General features: G+C 39.0%; 1 protein-coding gene across 1 annotated transcript; it reads left to right on the top strand.

Moving 5' to 3' along the window:
• Positions 1–1,487: 1,487 nt before the first annotated feature.
• On the top strand, positions 1,488–10,357 carry LOC134673720 (ADP-ribosylation factor-like protein 6). Its single transcript, XM_063531718.1, has 5 exons — positions 1,488–1,638; positions 2,833–3,033; positions 4,159–4,287; positions 5,092–5,324; positions 9,618–10,357. The coding sequence occupies exons 2-5, from the start codon at positions 2,841–2,843 to the stop codon at positions 9,651–9,653; spliced, it is 591 nt and encodes a 196-aa protein (XP_063387788.1). The 5' UTR covers positions 1,488–1,638; positions 2,833–2,840; the 3' UTR covers positions 9,654–10,357.
• The last annotated feature ends 9,436 nt before the right edge of the window (positions 10,358–19,793 follow it).

Genomic DNA, 19,793 nt, shown 5'->3' with positions numbered 1-19,793 from the left:
CTACTAGAACTTTTATTTGATCCCTTAATTCTTGGCCCACAGGTAAGTCGGCTATAACATTAATGTTAAAGGTCTTAAGGTGTTGTTTGGGACCGATTCCTGACAACATTAGCAGTTGTGGCGTGTTGAACACTCCGGCTGACAGAATTACTTCCTTGTCTGCGTAGATACTCATAACACCCTTTGAAGTCCTCACTATCACCCCTATGGCTTCCTTTTTATGATTCAGTATAACTTTACTTGCTAAGGTATTCTTCATTAAAAAAAAGTTTCGTCTGTTTTTAATAGGAATCAGATACGCTTCAGCAGTGCTCGTTCGTTTAGATTTTCCATTTATTTTATAATACCAATGGTAATTACCAATAATAGTTGTGTACGGATCGATTAACGTTTCTGTGCGCATTGTTTCGTGGAAGGCTTCTAGCATTATTGCATTATTTTTCAAAAATATTGTATTAACCGTATGGTTTTGATTGGAATTGAATCAGACCAAAATCGGTGCAGTAACCTTGATGCGACGATGGAACACTATATGAATACATACATAGGTTCGATTAGTCTACATAGCACATGAACTGCTAAAATCATAATACTTTTCTCAATCAGGTAACAAGAAGCATACAAGTACCAGGTACTACGAGTATACACAATCCCAAAAATAAAGGTTTACAAAGTTACATCTGAATTTGAATAGACCCCCGGAGCTCGATTCAAATTCAATAAATTTGAATCTGTTTCTGATACGACCTTTCCCCTATTTCACCAGCTTGACAGGTGCGACAATTCGACAAGTCTCATTGTTGCTGACGTCACAGGCATCCATGGGCTACGGTTATCGCTTACCATCGGGCGGGCCGTATTCCTGTTTGTCACCATCATTGTATTATTTAAAAATACTTTATTGTATCGGCAAAAAACAGGTATTTCTCTTGTGGTGTTTATAATGATAATGATGACAATTGTCACAAGATTTCAAAGAACTTTCGGTAATTCTTGACAGCAAATGAGTTCTGTGTCGGAATTTCGTGACAATTGTCATATTTCTTGTGACAATTGTCATTAGCTTCGCTAAATAAGTACTTATTTACTGGCGATATAGTGGAGTTTTTTTTAATTAACACGTTGGTGGCAAACAACCACACCGCCCGTCTGATGGTAAGCGGTTACCGTAGCCTATGGAGGCCTGTGACGTCAGTAACAGTGATGTCGACAAATGTCGCACCTGTCACGTTGGTGAAATAGGGCCATGACTATTGTCTTGGTGATAGGCGCGCATCCCACGCATGACTTTCACTTAATTTCGCATACACCAATCAGCGTGTGCTATCTTCAAGGTCGTGTCAAAACCAGTTCAAAAGCTTAACAAATTGTTAAACCTGAATTAGGTCACTGTTCTCTACCATTTGTTTGGAGCCACCGTGACTACCGTATCATCGTCCACACTGTTAACTGTACAATTGTAAACCTTATTACAAAAGGCATAAGGTCTACCAATGGACAGTTAAGAGTCCTGTTTGCCACGCGTTGCTTGGCAACCACTAGTCGATACCATTCCATACTTGCAGCGGTTTTAACGCGTAATTTCTGATCGTGGCCCTCATTAACTGTATTAATCTTGTTGAATATCGAAGGTTTCAGGTGAGTCCGTAACTTTTATTGTTTAAGTATAAATATTTCAGGCAGATTCTCTATTTAAACAACCCCGTACCTTAAATGTGCGAAATTCTACCATCGGACTTTTAGACGCACGGCCGGTTTCCATCCTTACTTGGTAGATATTCCGCCAATTCGCACTAAGCGCTTTGCTTCTACTTTCCTTATGCGCACTGCCAAGGAATGGAATTCCTTGCCGGCGTCTATATTTCCGTGCTCTTATAACCCGGCAACCTTCAAATCAAGAGTAAACAGGCACCTTCTGGGCGAGCTCGCTCCATCGTAGGCCACGTCTACGCCTCGGCTAGTCTGTGGCCATGAGTAAACCCATGCATAATAATAATAAAAAAAAAAGTGTATATTATTAGGTAAGGTCAGTTGGGGTTGACTTAAAGTATAGTTTATTTTGTTAGAGGCAAGAGAAACAGAAGACTCTGACCACGCTAACTTTGCACAATATATGCAGTAAGAGTGCATACTAAAGTGCCTATACCTATTAGCTCCATACTTGACGAACCACTTGGCATGAAAACATAGCGTGATCCGACTCTGAGAATTCCCTACCAGTGTTCCTCTTGCCCCGGTGTTTCTTTTACCCCATGCCCTTAATGTCTCATTCTGTCGGGATCGTCAGTAACTTGAAGTAGGGTTCAAGTCCTGCCGAAAGCGTAATTTTTAATATTTTTCTTTTAATACAAAATTTGGAATATCACTTGGAGAGAATAAGCCTGGCCATCCAAAAAGGAAACGCTGCCAGCCTCCTGGGCACCATAACAAACGAAGGTGACCTGGGGAGCATTTTCTATTTATAAGTTCTGTTAAATTTTAGTTTTAATTTTAATGTTGTTTTTATTATCACTTTATTTGTTATTGGTAAATATATATCGATCTTGGAGACGTATCTGCATGTTTAAAAAATTGATTCAAGTATAAACCTTCAACATTTATTCAGCAAATAGGCCACAAGGGCACTGTTACACGTCAACATTGAATTTAAATCATCATCATCATCATCATTAACTTCAGAGGTATTCTCTTGTCGGTGGAGTATCTTCCAGCTTTCCCTATCCTGCGCCAGCTCTTTGACTTTTTGGTACGACACGACCCCCACTTTTTCTTTCACTTGCTCCAAAAAGCTGCGTCTGGGTTTTTAAATAATTGCAACTTCATCAATTTCAGACGCAAATATGGGTCTAATGGACAAAGTATCGAGCTGGTTGGGCAGCCGGCCTCGCGTGTCGGCGCCTGTGCTGGTGCTGGGGCTGGACCGCGCCGGCAAGACCTCGCTGCTGAAGGCGCTGCGCCCCCCGGACCCCGCGGGTGCTGCGCCCGCGCCCGCGCCGGCGGCCGGGCTTACGCCGCAGATTGAACACTTTCAGAGTATGTTCATGATTCCCATGGTATAATAATATAATCCGCCTGGTACTCTCTTCCCGTCTTTTCGTGGTCTCGTGACTGACACAAGCCTACGTCATCGTGCGACAGCGCTATATTATAATACGCTATAGCGCTATATATAGCGGCCATATTATTGTGACGTAGGCTTGTGTCACTCTGGGAAGAGAAGACCATGTTTTATTAGACTATGATGATTCCCTTGTATCCCTTATCTTATTATTTTGAGGGCGCTTGCACTTCGAAACTTCCTGTGAAATCGCCCCCTCAAGAGCAACCTAGGTAGGTATTGCTTAAAAATCAATAAGCTTTTTCGACCATATCCATATGGACGATGCAGCTTAAGGGCAGCGCTTTGAATTATTATGTACCTATGTTAAAAGGTGGTATGAAGAAACACAAAAGTTTTCCGGCCTTTTTTCTATCACTCTTCTGGGAACGAGTTAGGGGAGATCTTAATATTTCAGGCGTCAAAATCATGCCAGTGCATCGTCTCGTAGGTAATAATTTTCTCGTGACCAATGATGTTGAATATTAAATTTATTGCCATATTTGAGGTGACATTTATTTAATCATGGCAATAAGATCACTCGAAACATTTCTGGTTTTGTCGGGTAGTTTTGAAAGACCCCCACACTAGCGTCTTGAGCTTCGGCGTCTAGTCCACTCCACGGCTGCTGCTGCTCGACGCAATGTTGGCGCAACTGCACGACACCATTTTCCGTAGCACTAATTAGACGCCGATGCTAAAAAACCGGGCAAGTGCGAGTCGGTCTCGCGCACGAAGGGTTCCGTACCATAATGAAAAAAAGGCAAAAAAAAACCGGTTACCCATCCAAGTACTGACCCCGCCCAACGTTGCTTAACTTCGGTCAAAAATAACGTTTGTTCTAGCTATCACGGTTCGTGAGATACATCCTGGTGACAGACGGACGGACGGACGGACGGACGGACGGACGGACGGACAGCAGAGTCTTACTAAGACTCTGCTGTCCGTCCGTGGGACCCTATTACTAAGACTGTCTTAGTAATAGGGTCCCGTTTTACCCTTTGGGTACGGAACCCTAAAAACACGCTAGTATCTCTAACTAGCCCTGCTAATATTTGCAGGCGGAGGAGTGTCGTTCAGTGCATGGGACGTGTCGGGCGCTGCGCGCGCGCGTGCGCTGTGGGAGCGCCACTACAGGCGCGCGCAGGCGCTTATCTTCGTTGTTGACGCCGCTGATCATCTGAGACTTGGTAATACAGTCTGCACCAATTAAATAGTGACTGCTGACGAGGTGAAATATATCGGAACACATCCTTATATCTTTGGTAACAATATTTGTAAAATTATAACGCTTTTTAGGGTTCCATACCTCAATCGACAGACGCCCAAGAAGAGTAAAAATTCGTCCTGGCATACTCGGACACGCCCGTGTCCTGATTATAAGATGATAATGATGCTGACTTTCCTCAACCAACTAACACTTTGTCTTTAATTAGACGGCACTATGAGCCTTTAAGAAATTGCTTATAGGTACGAGGGAAAAATTCGATCTATGCCGTTGTGATCCAGGTGGCCGAGCGGTTGCAGAGGGCGCTGGTTTGATTCCATCAGCCTTGGGCACTGGAGGCCTAGCGAAGGTGACAATCGTTATCGCTTCGACAACGAAACGCTTTGTGTCTCTCTATCACTCTTCCATATTAGTGCGACAGTGACAGTTGCGTTTCGATCGCTACGAAGCCTAAGCGATTGGCATCTTGGCCACGCGGCCTGATCATAAGATGATAATGATGCTGGCTTTCCTCAATCACGTGTCAGTACACTTAACACAATTAGAGGGCGCTATAAGCCCTTAAGAAATTGCTTATTCAAGGGAAAAATCCGACCTATTCCGCTGTGACCCAGGTGGCCGAGCGATTTTAGGCATCTGCCGCGATTGCAGAGGGCACTGGTTCGATTCCAGCCACAGAAATATGAATATATAAGTTAAATATGATTCAAGCTTTGGGCACTGGAGGCCTTGGTCACTATTTATTAATTGTCTTAAATCGTTCCAGTGGTCGCCCGAGAAGAGCTAGAGCTCGTGCTCGCGCACCCAGACATGAGCGCGCGGCGCGTGCCGCTGCTCGTGCTCGCCAACAAGTCTGACGCGGCGGGCGCGCTGCCGCCGGACCGGCTGGCCGTCGCGCTGTGTCTGGAGCGCGTGCAGGACCGGCCCTGGCACGTGTGCGCCACCAGCGCGCGCGACGCCACCACGCTGCACGACGGGATTGCGTGGCTAGCCAGACAGGTGCAATTCTTACAGACATGAGCGCGCGGCGCGTGCCGCTGCTCGTGCTCGCTAACAAGTCTGACGCGGCGGGCGCGCTGCCGCCGGACCGGCTGGCCGTCGCGCTGTGTCTGGAGCGCGTGCAGGATCGGCCCTGGCACGTCTGCGCCACCAGCGCGCGCGACGCCACCACGCTGCACGACGGGATTGCGTGGCAGGCCAGATAAGTGCAATTCTAAATACAACCCCATGGTATAATAATATACTCCGCCTGGTACTCTCTTCCCGTCTTTTCGTGGTCACGTGACTGACACAAGCTTACGTCATCACGCGACAGCGCTATATGATAATATGCGATAGCGCTATATATAGCGGCCATGTTAGTGTGACGTAGGCTTGTGTCACTCTGGGAAGAGAAGACCATGTTTTATTAGACTATGGGGAGCTCATGGCCTGGCCTTTCTTCAGGATTTTCCCGATCAAATGAAAATTGGTTGATTGATTGGTGAAATTGTTTTTTAGCGAAATACAGAAGGTGTTATGATTTTAGTAGCTGTATGTATGTGATGTTTGTGTGATGAGTTCTACCGAGCGAATATTTATAAATGAGATGTCAACCGATTCGTTCCCAAGTAACACAGAAGCAGGATAATAGAGTAAAATTATCATCTTATTCCAATTAAGATTGCATAAATTTTGTGTATATGCGGTGGAAATTACTAAATTCGGAATAAGAAAATATGTGGGCCTAGTGGGGCCTTTATACCAATAAATGCTGAATAAATTTTGCATAGTATCGGTTTTGCATATTAAAGCTGAATAATACTTATTTCTTACACAGTTACTTAGACATTATTCAGCTTAAAGCATTTGTGGTTACTAAAAGCTGCATAATAGCAGCATTAGCAGCAATTAGCTGTATATATTCTGTGTTGTATGATTTTAAGCAGACAATATTAAGAAAATTGTGGTAGTGGCTACTAAATGCTGAAAAGAAGCGTCGGTGAAGACTTTCAACTGTATAAAAGCGGTTGCAGTTTCTGTTTTAACGCTAGTTTTTGAATAAAGGTGGACGCTATTACTGAAAGCTGTAATAAAATCCACATTTTATTTGTTATTCAGTAGCTGCTTATATGGGTTAATTATGGCTTTTATTGACATAACGTCTGAATAATAAATACTAAAACAACACTTATAGTTAAGTTATAGCGATTTTAGTACACATATACTATATTTTCTTGCTAAAAGCTGCAAAATGAACGCAATGAGAAGCGCTATTCAAACTACTGCTTAGTATCAACAAGTGCGCAGTGGAGAGGGTTCCGTAGCTTTATACACGGTCAACAGTGCTACTTGAGTCTGATTGCTTTGAGCTTGAGCGTGTTTTTATTTTATTTTGAACGCATCAAGAATAAATACGCATATTCTTTAATCCAACCATTATTTAAAAAATCGAGGTTTAGTTTTCTTAACAATTCTCTTCGATTGGTTATTTTACACAAGATGCATAGTCCTTTTAATTAGAGATGCACCGGATATCCGGTTACTATCCGGCCTATCCGGCCACTATTTTACTATTCGGCCGGATACCGGATAGTAACATTGCATGATTTCGGAGTAAACAAATTGGATTTAAGAAACAGACACGGTCATAATCGTACTTGTTAATTATTTTAAAACAATTTAATCATTCCACTGACTTGCACGCGCACTCATTTCGAACCTAGAAATGAGTCCGCGCGAACGTTTACTAGGAAACAGGTCAAACCTGCAGAATGCGCACCTGAAAAACCGAAATGTAGGTATAGTTCCGCCGGCCGAATATCCGGCGGCCGGATACCGGATATTCGGCCAGTGTCCAGGCCGGATATCCGGAATCCGGCCAAACAACTATCCGTTGCATCTCTACTTTTAATGACGTAAAACAATTGCTAGTTACCATCGTAAACACTGTTAACTGACCATTTTCATACCTTACTGCAACGAGATAAAGTTTACCAATGGCCATTTAAGGTTGTTATTAGTTGGCAAACAATGAGTCAAATGCTAGTTATTCATATTGTTGCATTAAAAAGTTGTAGACTGGACTGGGTATGAGAAAAATAAAATAATCACCCTCACAGCGAAATCGATTCTCCTGTCGATTTTGAACAGACTGTTTTTAGTTTTCAAGTGGGTCTACTCATACCCATCCTACACTGTACTCGTACTCATACCTAAACAATACTGCCCATATCAAACTATACTTAATTGTACTCATACCCGTGATACCCGCTACTAATATGAATGAATGAATGATATACCCTCACCTTCGCACCTATACCATATTCATATTCATACCATACTCGTAACCATACCACTCATACTATATACATCTTCGTACTCACGTCGTACATCTTTGCGTTACCTTTACCTACTACATATTTGTCGGAACTGATAACGGAAAAAATAACTGTGTAAACTGCCGTGCCCCCAGATTTATCATATAACTTATATATTATATCGCGTTTATAATATTAGTGGGAAGTAGGATTGAATATTGCCCGTGTTACATACCTATAATGTTTTATCATCAAAGTAGTGAGGATCTATGTGGTTTTTACTATTTGTGAATAGAACCCTAATAGGCTTTAAGATTGAGAAAACAATTACTATTATACTGATGTTATTCAAAACTTGTTGTGTTAAGACCATTATTATCTAACATGTTGCTTAGTAACGCGAATAATGTGAATGCTTATTTAGAAATTAGCACAATAATAGCTGTGGCAGCAGCTTATATTCAGCACAGTCGGACGCCATTACGGTTGCTCACTTTCTAACCTCTACAATTATATAGGAATTGAAAATGAACTGAAAAACCCATTTTATTCATTTATAATACTAGTTTTATCGTAGCATAACTTGTTAAAGTACATTTTCTATCACTAAAACATCTAAACACCGCAGAAAAATTACAAATTTAAATGTGGAGTAGTAAATTTTCTATATTTACTTTTGAAACGGTGCATTATTTACGCGGCGCTTTAAAATTTTAAATAAAATGCATATATATATTAACAGTAAAGTCGCATGCGCAATGAAATTGAAGTTATGTAAACATCAAATAAATATATGGGTGATGTCCTCCTTATTTTGTAAGTTTTCACTGCAGAAACTACACTTTGACACGAGTTCACAAATTAAAATGGAAGACAAATCATTGATTTAACACAAATATCTGAATATGTTGTCTGTAAAAATGCACTTTGGAACCAAAAGCTTCATAACGTGTGAATAACTGATTCATTGTGTACAAAGCTGGATAACTTTGGTTTAAAAGCGGTATATAAGCTTTTGATAGCCTCTATACAAGTGTTATTCAGCGATTCAATGTGTGGGCATACACTTATATAGCTATTACATTACTGTTATTCAGAAATAAGCGGCGTGGGCACTGCCCACTTTGCGCCCAAACCTTCTGTATAACGTCTGTATAACGCTTATTCAGCTGTTATACAGCTACCTTATTCAGCATTAAGTACGGCATGCTCTATTATTCAAACAATATTCAGCTACGTTGTGTTACTTGGGTTTCTATGACGTGGGCAGGTAGGGTACAGTTTTAACCAACTTCAAAACTTAAAGAGGAGGTTTTTGGATTGAGAAATCTGTAATTTGGTTCAAAGATTTTCAAACGCATTGCCTATTAGTTAAAATTGTCCCAATAAATAATGAATTGAAAAAATAATGAGTTGAAAGGAAAGTACAGTTGGCCATAATAGTAGTTTATGTGACTGTACATAATGAAGGGCATTAAACACACGAGTGTGGGTTTATCAAGCGAGCTGAAGGCGAGTACAAAAGCGAATTTATCCCTATGAGGGATCTCTTCCAGTTGACCGATACCTAATATCAAAGACATATGTAACTTCGTATAAGACGAATAAAGTCTAAGGAAAAAACGTGCCTCGGAATGTGCTCGGAATTCAAGAAAAAGTCATTCTAGAATAGATGCCGCACACACCTTTAGCCTATTCTCGGCTAGATGGCGTGATGACTCCGTTTCATATTTAAAAATTTTAACACATAGATATCAGTGAATGAACATGGATCAAAATGATATAAAAATAATATAATCATTTATCCATATATACATTTTTTTGATAATTTTATACGTTTTCATTTTGAGTTTTAGTCGTGTATCGATAGATGGCAGTAAATTTACTGTGACTACAAAATTTACTATGACAGGACCCCTCTATGCCATCTATTCTTTTTGCTAATACCTACCGGTATAGGTAAATATGTAAGACTTATAATGTCCTATTTCAGGTACGTGAGCTTCACACGCCTGCGCGGGATCACTGAGCGACAGTGATCGACTCTGGAGTTCGGCACATTACTCGTTCTTTGCAGTGGAACCACAAAATAATACGTCATTGAAGAGGCTTAAGAGCCCTTCAACGTGCACACTAACACCACAACTAAATAATCGTGATTATTTAAATTTAACTAAAGATATTGAAAAAAGGGGGCCGCTACGGACTGTATTGTGTATTTAAGTACCTCTTGAATACATCAAACTAGTTTTTATGTTGCTGGATTCGTCAATCTATGCGTCCAAAGTTAAAACGGCCGTTTTTGTTTTGAGTTCCTAGATCGACGAAACCAGCAACATAAAAACTAGTTTGATGTATTCAAAAGGTACTTAAATACACAATACAGTCCGTAGCGGCCCCCTTTTTTCAATATCTTTCGTTAAATTTAAATAATCACGATTATTTAGCTGTGGCGCTAGTGTGCACGTTGAAGGGCTCTTAAAAAGTGACATTCAGACTGCTGCACTGTTGGAGCAATGCAAGGTTACATAAGGATTACTTATATTCATGTTGGCGATTAGGTTTGTGGTTCTATGAATCTGTGATACCTTTTGCACTTACATTTTCCTTTCACTTATATCAATGATAATTCTAGTTAGTAAGATTTTTTGTGTGTATAGGTACCTATATGTACATTTGCTGTCTTAAATATGGAATATATTGCAGTTATATTAAAATGTACAAGAAATAGTATCACGTTGTTTTATTCTAAAACACTGACAAATACAGTCGCAAGAAACATAATCATAATCATAATAATTTATTTATAAAACCAATTTATACGTCATTCATAAATAATTAGTAGTAGTACCTAAAGTAATTTACTAAAATACATGGTACAGTCGCCATCAGGTATATCGGAGCGGCCAAGGTGCTCACAAATATCTGAACACGCCTCAGGGAGTTAGAGTGCGTGCTCAGATATTGTGAACACCTTGGCCGCTCCGATATATCTGATAGCGACTGTACTTATGATAGTTATTACAATAACATAATAAACAGTATAATTATTGCGCCTTATAGGCAATAAATTCGTCAAAGCTATAAAACGATTGCTCGATAAGCCACTGCTTTAAGCGAAATTTAAAGCTGCCTAAGCTTGGAGCATCAAGTATGTTTTTTGGCAACTTATTGTAGACAGTGGGACCCATGACGTGAGTGAATTTAGATGACTTGGTCAACTTCCGGCTTATAAAATGCGAATATTAGTTATTTAAATTCGGTCTGTATGAGAATTACTACGCAATAACAAGGCTATTCCTCAAGCCACCTACGGAGCGGCAGCTCACGTCCATGAGGGATCATCATACATAGTCGTTAACCAATATACGAGTTATCGCCCGGGAGGCGATTGTTCATGGAAATCAGTTCGTGGCTCGCGGACTATAGTAGTTATTTTGCAAAAGAAAATCAACATTTCGTAGTTTAGGAGACAAATTGTCAAAGTTACATACAACTATTAAGCCTTCTCGTTTTTGTGCAAACTAAAGTTACAATAATATAAAATTTGTATCCATTTAATTCTTCCTATCACGTTGGTATCGGTGGCATTTAACTTCAGAGCACTTATAAAATGAGATAGTACTTGTTTGGTAAGGCTGTAACTTTTTATTACTACGTACTAAATATTTACGCTCTGATTACTATCAAATACGTCTACTACATTAACAAAATTTTGTCTCTGAATGAAAACTAGCTAAAGTTAACTCGTAACACGTAACGTAAACAACTATACCGATAATTTCATCTTAATCGTTGGGATCATTTGACAACAAATATTGTTGAATAAAACAACGAAAGATCCCTTGAAAATGAGAACCATTTGTATGGAAAGCAGAGCTCTGCGTCCTTTGTGCGTCGGGCGCGGCAGTAGCGAGCCAACCGGCCGAGCGACTACGCGACGTTGACGCTCGCGACCGCTCAGCGCGACCGAACTTCGCCACAAAGAAACTTTCGACCGCAGCTATATGTCGCTAATTACGCGGTGAACTTAAATGTGGGATTTATGTGGGTGTATCTTGTAGACACTCACAGATTTGTCAATGAGGGAACTCAAATGCAGTGAACTTGAGTGTGATGGACCGTCTGTATGAGTGTGATGGACCGTCTGTATGAGTGATGATTGGGTTTTTAGTGATATTCTAACCTGTTGTCTCTCGAAGTTTATCAAATAACAGAACGCAAACAGTGCAACTGAAAGTGGTAGGTGACCCTACTTAGGTAGGTATTTATAGTTTTAGGTGGTCCTTAGTATCGCTTACCTTAGTGTTTCTTCAAACAAAAACGTCACTTTCCACACTGACATATCCGATCCATATCGTACCATTAGCAAATGTTTGATGTACCTTAAAGTTCGAATCAGGTCGGATGTCAGTGTACGTTCGAATTGGCGTATTTGTTAAATAGATACTTACAACGGACAACTTGGAGTCAGCGTTGCCAACTCGGATTTTGAAAAGATGCTAGACTAATGTCTAGATTATGCCAAAATTATGCCAAAGATTTTTGGAATATGCTAAAAAAAATGCTAAAATGTCACTTGATAATACACACTTAAAATAATGTGGTCTCTAAAATATTCTGTAAAAAGGCGCAAAATTCAAATTTTCTACGGGACGATAACCCTTCGCGCCTACTTTTTTTTTTAAATTTGCTGCTTATTTCTACTGACAAGAGTTGCTTGACCAACTATAGTTGCCATTTAAAAAAATGTATAAGTACATATACAGTCCGTTGATGTCCATCCGCCCACAAAAGTCAAAATTCATGTGAAAATATGAACCACATAAGGCGATGGCGCATATTGTTGTTGCCACCCAACTAGCAAAATAGTCGCATAAGAATTGATTTACTCAGCCTGTAATCGTATAACAGCCGAGTTACGGTTGTTGAAACACCAATATATCGTATAATAGCGGTTATCTCGACTATTTAGCAATTTAAGCTAATTTGTGCTATAATCATGACGTATAAACGTTTACAGCACTATCTTTTAGCACTTTTATACCACCTTTTAAAAAATGCTGAGTTAGCGCTATTAAATCACTTTTATTCAGCATACTTGTTCTATAACAATCATATAACAGCGATAGAATAGCTAATTGCCTGAATAAGGCGCTTTAATACAACTGTTACTCAATTATCTTCTCTGTTGCTATAAAGGCCCAGTAAAAGCAATCCAATAACCATTTGGCAACAATGCTGCTGTAACAGCGCGCTTATATCATAATTCGAGTAATGGGGTTCAAACCGCTGTTATAGGAGCTGAAGTGTATTTACAGGTTTTATTCAAAATATACTCAGCTTAGAGTACTTTTAAAGAGTTTTGAACTACATTAACAGCACAAGTCAGCCATGTTGTCGTTTCAATATAGTCCGGTGGCCAACTGCATGAAACCCTACCTGACAAAAAAAAAATAATCCTACTCTGTAGGGGTAGCTGACTTTTAGTAGCATCAACTGCTCTTGGTCGGCCGCGGCTTAATTTGGAAAATTTTGCGCAAATGGCAAAATAGTGGCACAAAAAATCATCAAAAAAACCCCATCGTATAATAGAATGAAACTTGCATGGTAGGATGCCTTTGAGGACAGCAAAACAAAAGTGGTCAGCTACATCCTTTGTTGGCAGGTTCCTGTGTCCAACCGAATTTGTGGTACCACGTAACAGCTACAATTTACCTCATCGAAAAATCGTACAGAGTAGGATTTTTCTATTTTTTTATCAGGTAGGGTTTCATGCAGTCGGCCACCGGACTATAAATCCATAAACATGGCGACATCATGTGCTATAAGTGTAGCAGTAAACGCAGTTACTCGACTTATAGTCGAATTAATGAGATATAACAGAAACTAGATCGTGTAAGCAAATTTTTACTTATTTTAATTAATATTTTTTTATTGAAATTTAAGAAAATAGGCGGCCCATGAATATATATGAACCAGTGCCTTTGGTTTTGTCAATAAAGTATTTTTCGCGCTAGGTTTTACTGTATTACGTGTACTTACAGACAGTAAAAACTTATGTACACAATCACGGTAAAAATAAATGTCATGGATGACAGCAGTAAAAAAATACTTAAGTACCTTTTTGTTTTATTAGACACTTGAAGACGATTAGGCCTCAAACTTAATCAAATAATTGAAATATAATCGCTTACCTGAGATCGTTTTTAGCACATATTAGTTGAATAAAAGCATTTACTGCACTCTTACACATTTAAAATGCCGAGTAAAAGCAATTCGGCTACTTTTACGAAACATTTTTGCTGAGAAAAAGCAGTGCGGCTGCTTTTATAGAACACTTTCACTGAGTAATAGTAAATTGCTAATGTTTATAGAACAAATAGTCGAATAAAAGCACTATCGTTGCTATCAAAACACTAGAAGCGCTTTTATCCACTTTTACTCAACTCTTACAGGATCAATTTGCTTCTTATACAGCGCTTACTCGATTTTTATAACACTTTTAGTCTGTATAAGTGCGCCTTTTCGCGTTGAGTAAACGCTTACAGGACTTTTATTCGACTGTTTTTACACCGTTTATAGCACCAAAAAGCGAAAATAAAAACGTGCTCTCAACTTTTATAGCACCTTGATTTGCTAGTTGGGGCAAGTTGGTGAAAACGGCTTAGACTAAATTATGCTAAAAATTATGCCAGATGCTAAATGGAAAATTTTGGTGCCAAAGCGAGTGAAAATATGCCAGATCTGGCATCATTTATGCCAAGTTGGCAACACTGCTTGGAGTGCTACGGCGTAGCCCACCTCGAGCACACCGCTAGACCGCACAGTGTGAATCTCGTTTTTTTTCGGATTATGGACACTCTATCGGCGCTTTTTAGGGTTCCGTACCCAAAGGTTATAAACTGTCTGTCACCAGGCTGTATCTCAGAACCGTGATAGATTAGAAATTTATAATTAGAAGATTTTCACAGATGATTATTTCTGTTGACGCTATAACAAAAAATATTAAAAAGTACGGAACGCTCAGTGGGCGAGTCCGACTCGCATTTGTTCGGTTTTTATAGTTTTGGTGTTCCGTCCTGATGGTAGCTCCGTAGTGATCAGAATTTCTAAAACACTCCAAGAAATGTATTTTTCCGTAGTTAGTATTTTCGGGTAGTACCTAGTTACGAATCGTTCTCGAATGGCAGATATTTTCGAAAATCACAAGTCACCAATAACTTCCATCATGTCAATGTTAATTTTCAGCTATTTAATTCGTTTAACAAAGAATATTGTAAGAGTGTAAAGTCACCTGCAATAATATGTTAGGTACACAACGAAGGCCGCAAAAATATCTGATACGATCTTATATGTAGAGCCATAAGAGCGTGTCACATATTTTTGCGGCCTTCAAAGAGTATCATATTCATCATCATCATCATCACCTCAGCCATAAGACGTCCACTGCTGAACATAGGCCTCCCCCTTGGACTTCCATACGTGCCGGTTGGAAGCGACCCGCATCCAGCGTCTTCCGGCGACCTTAACAAGATCGTCTGTCCATCTTGTGGGTGGACGTCCTACGCTGCGCTTGCTAGTCCGTGGTCTCCACTCGAGCACTTTTCGACCCCATCGGCCATCTTCTCTGCGTGCAATGTGGCCTGCCCATTGCCACTTCAGCTTGCTAATCCGGTGGGCTATGTCGGTTACTTTAGTTTAACAATCCACAGTTAGGGTGACAAGCAAACCAAACCGAACCACCCTTAGTTTAGAATGGAGTTTTGGTTGTACTAAATGATATTATCCACCGTTGATGGAATCAACACTCAGTATGCAATAAAATCAACTGTTGATTTGACGTGGATGCGAAATCTGACAGTTGTACAAGTCGAATTTGGCCCCAGTATCATATTGTACAGGTATAACTTTATAAAGTTTCCAAAAGTACGTAACCTAAGCCAAACTGTATTAATCGTGACTCACATTCCCTAGAGTGGACGTGACAAAAACTTTGTCGCTTACTCTATATGGCCCTTAAACTTGGAGGCCAATTCAAACTAAGGTACATTTAGACCTCAAAATGATGTCATTTTGTTATCCCGTGCGTCTCGCTTGCGCTAATACATGTACGCACATGTATGAGTGAAAAGCGAAATGCACGCGCGAATGATAATTAATGATGATAGCAAAATATACGTCCGAATTCGCTTCTTGGTTTCTTACGTAATAAAGTAGTAGTAGTAGTAAAACACTTTTCTCAAACATGCAATGAAATATTGATGTTATGTTCCTTATAATAGGCTGCGAAGTATGACGTTTCAGGTGCGGCTAGGACAAAAGGTATTTAATGGAATTTCATACAAATCTTGCAGGCCTAGGCCGGCAAAGTCCTCTTTTTTAATTTTCATTTCACAGATATTTGTGACACAGCATCGTGGCATTCATCCATAAAAAAAACACTAGAGGCAGTATTGGTTTTATGGTTCGTAATGACACTGCCACTACGCCTATAAAAAAAAAAACAAAAAACAATGTTTGCTATAATTTGCAGTTTTATTTGTATAAAATCAACATGAACTTAATAAATAATACATTATTAACCAAATTTTATAATTTTAAATTATAAATTTAACTACACAAATAAAAACATTTAAAATATTTCATCTAAACGTTAGCGGTAAAAAGGTCTACTCAAACACGCGTAGTTATTTTTTTAAAATTGTTATGGAGGTAAAGTTGAAAATTTTTCATTCTGTTTTATTGGATTTATGGTGCGTTGTTGATTTTTTTACTTTAATATGAGCTCCGACGAAATAATGAAATTAATTGTAATCGTAGGTGTTGGAATTGGCAGCGTAAGCAGAATTGATTTTAAATAACTTGCTGCCTCTGCCGCCAAGTCAAAGACGAAGTATGTATATGGTTGCTTATGGCAATTTTATTATTTGATAAACTAAGAAAAATGGCTTACAGTTTATTAGAAACAGTTTTGTGGCATATTTTAAATGAATGTAACTACAAATTCGTCAACACTGTGGAAATTATACTTATTTACTCCATGCATAAAGCAACGATGTATGTGACACATGATATCAATATGAAAGACTATGTAAACTTATGTGACGAAAACGACAGTCAGACGGATACAAGGCGAAAAAATCAAAGATACATGAAAATATACGGGTAGTAAAAATACACGAATCGTCTAAAACATACGCGTGATAATGATATAGGTACGTGTTGGTTATATTTTGGGTGTAGTTTACTTTTAGTTTTTTCTATAAATAAAACTTGGGTTTCGTGGATTTTTTATTTTATTTATTTCATTGCATGTTTGAGAAAAGCACTATACATACCTCGGCGGGAAATGGGGTTGCCCGCGCTCAGACCTATCCGGCCTCGCTTCGCTCGGCCGTCTATATGTCTTCGGCCGGCAACCCCTTTTGTCCCGGCCTCTGTAGTAATGTACTATTATTGTACAAAAAAATAAAAACAAAACAGGAAAAATAACATTCGTCATTAGTACAAAGGCGAACTTAACCCTTTAAGTTAAGGGATAAATTATTCACACTTAGAATAGGTTGCGTATACTAATAGTCATAATAGATAAACATACTGCTGAGGGAAGTAGTGTCACCCAATGTATGGGACGTGCAAATTTTGGTATCGGATGAATTTACTTGGCACAGATGTAGTATACATAAAGCTAAACCAATCCAGCCCGGTAGCCATCCACCACGCCCTGGTGGGTAGGCAGGCAGGCATCCAAAGTTACACGCCGCATATCGGCTTCTATTTACCTACCATTTCCAGATAAATCAGGCGTGAGGAATTCATTTTTGAGACCTTTGCTGTACAGTTTAATAGAAAAAAAAATATTGACGAATAAATCAAAATCGGTGTGCTATTTTTTTATTCAACTATTACTATTATCAGCCGAAACTAGAAATGCTAGAAAGTTGAAATTTGCACACCAGGTTACATTTATAATGTGTACAAGAGATAAGAAGCTATTTTGAAAAATTCAACCCCTAAGGAGGTTAAAAAGGGGATGAAAGTTTGTATGGGGTTCATGTTTTATTTTAAACTAGGAATTTCAAACTTCGTTAAATGATATACTATTAAAATAAAAAAAACACCAATTTCAGCGTTTTTGAAAATTCATCCCCAAAGGTGGCAAAGTAAGGGGTTGAAAATTAGTATGGTGATCAAAATTTTTTTCGAATGTGGGGCTTGAAACTTGTAATATGTGCATATTATTAGAATACAAGAAAAGTTATTTCAGCGTTTTTAAAAATTCATCCTCTAACGTGGTTAAAAAGGAGTTGAAAGTTTGAATCCATTACAAATTACTTTGACTGCCCCCCCTGCCTACCTGCCAGGGGGTGGCGGATGTCTACCGGGCTCAAATAGCTTAGCTTTACGTATATTACATCTGTGCTAAGTGAATTCATCCGATACCAAAATTTGCACCTTATGACACTACTTCCCTCAATATACATAACCTGACATGCATCAAAAGGGGAAAAGGGTTTTATGACGGGTATTGGCAATTTTAATATTAAATGCCTGTGTTACACATGGTGTTTTCGTCGTCCTTGTAAAGGATGTATAAATTTTAAATTAACGGTTACAAACAGCTGTCAGCGCGTGTTTATGGCAAATTGGGTCGTTAAATTTTGGATTCAAAATATCGAATTTAACATTTTTGGTCATATCTCTGTATCTAGGTACCTATTTTACTATAAGAAAGACATCACCCCTCGAATTGGCAGTTATGACTGCATTTAAGTAGATACTTAAACTATATACTTCCCGAAGTCTCATTTTGAGAAAACTTGTAAATTAATAGGAAAAACAAATAAAGTCAATATACCTACTCAGAAAATTGCACAAGTATCGATTGAGTTATGAGACCTCTCAGGAGAACAGCCGGATTTCCGGACAGCTGAGCACTTAAAAATGGAATAGAAAAAACGACTACGCAGAAAACAAAAATGTGAGATTCCATATTGACGTTCTAGAATTCATTTTCCTTATCCACGAAAGATGAGTAACAATGCTCGCACTTTTAGCTCCCGCTGCGCTTCCTCGCCATTAGCTGTCGCAAAACAAGTCAAGAAAATTATTTTTATGTGTTGTATATATTTTGTAGAAAACATCTAAGCCAGGTCATTAACATTATTTTATGAATCTTTTATACGCTACGCAATTGCGCCATCTATGGTTAGCCTCGAGGTTAACCGGTTAAACCCGGAGTTACCTGTACAGTCACCTGCAATATTATGTTACTCTTCGAAGGCCGCAAAAATATGTGACACGCTCTTATGGCTCTTCAACTAAGATCGTGTCAGATATTTTTGCGGCCTTCCTTGTGTCATATATTATTGCAGGTGACTGTACCTACAATTTAACGTTGTGTTAACGGTTAACTCCGAGTTAGTGGCTAACCCAGGACCTCTATTCGACAAGCGACGTTTGACGTATCGTGTTGATCTCCCGTTGATGTGGGAAAAATCATGTTCTCGGATACGTAAGTACAATATCAAAATTTTACATTAGCAATCTACAGTTTGGTGACAACCACAAACCAAACCGAACCACCCCGAGTTTAGAGTTGAGTTTTGGTTGTATCAAATGATATTATTCCGGCATTGGTTGTCCGCGCATCAGCAACCGAACCGTAAGTAGTTTTTTAGATTTTTTGTTATTTTTTAGTAGTTATTTATTTTTACATTTCTTTCCTTTTATTTTCATATTTATTGTATTTTTATTTCAAAATTATGTATGGGTCATTCATTCATTCATTATTCACAGTTGATCGAATCAACATGAAAAAAAAAACAACTGTTGATTTGACGTGAATGCGAAACCTTTATTCTTTATTCTTCCATAATTGACACAATCTGACAGTTGTACATGTCGAATTTGGCCTCTGGATTGTGCAAGTGGCCTTAGGTACGTTTAGTCTTCGGCATACCAGTTTTATTGTAAAATAACAGTAGGAAACATCACACATTCTACATTTCTGGCCAGTTGGAGGCCCAACTAAAATTTTACAGATTAGGTTGAAAGTAAATAAAAACTTGTAAGAATACGACGGCTAATTGATTTGCCATTAATCCCCAGTAAGTAGGTACCGTAAAACGGGGTGAGTAGGTTTCGCGGGGAGAGGTGGGTTATG

The sequence above is a fragment of the Cydia fagiglandana genome, chromosome 19 (genome assembly GCF_963556715.1).
Source record: "Cydia fagiglandana chromosome 19, ilCydFagi1.1, whole genome shotgun sequence".
Lineage (NCBI taxonomy): Eukaryota > Metazoa > Arthropoda > Insecta > Lepidoptera > Tortricidae > Cydia > Cydia fagiglandana.
The sequence above is the reverse complement of the archived record's forward strand: the minus strand, read 5'-3'. Positions and strand labels throughout refer to the sequence as shown.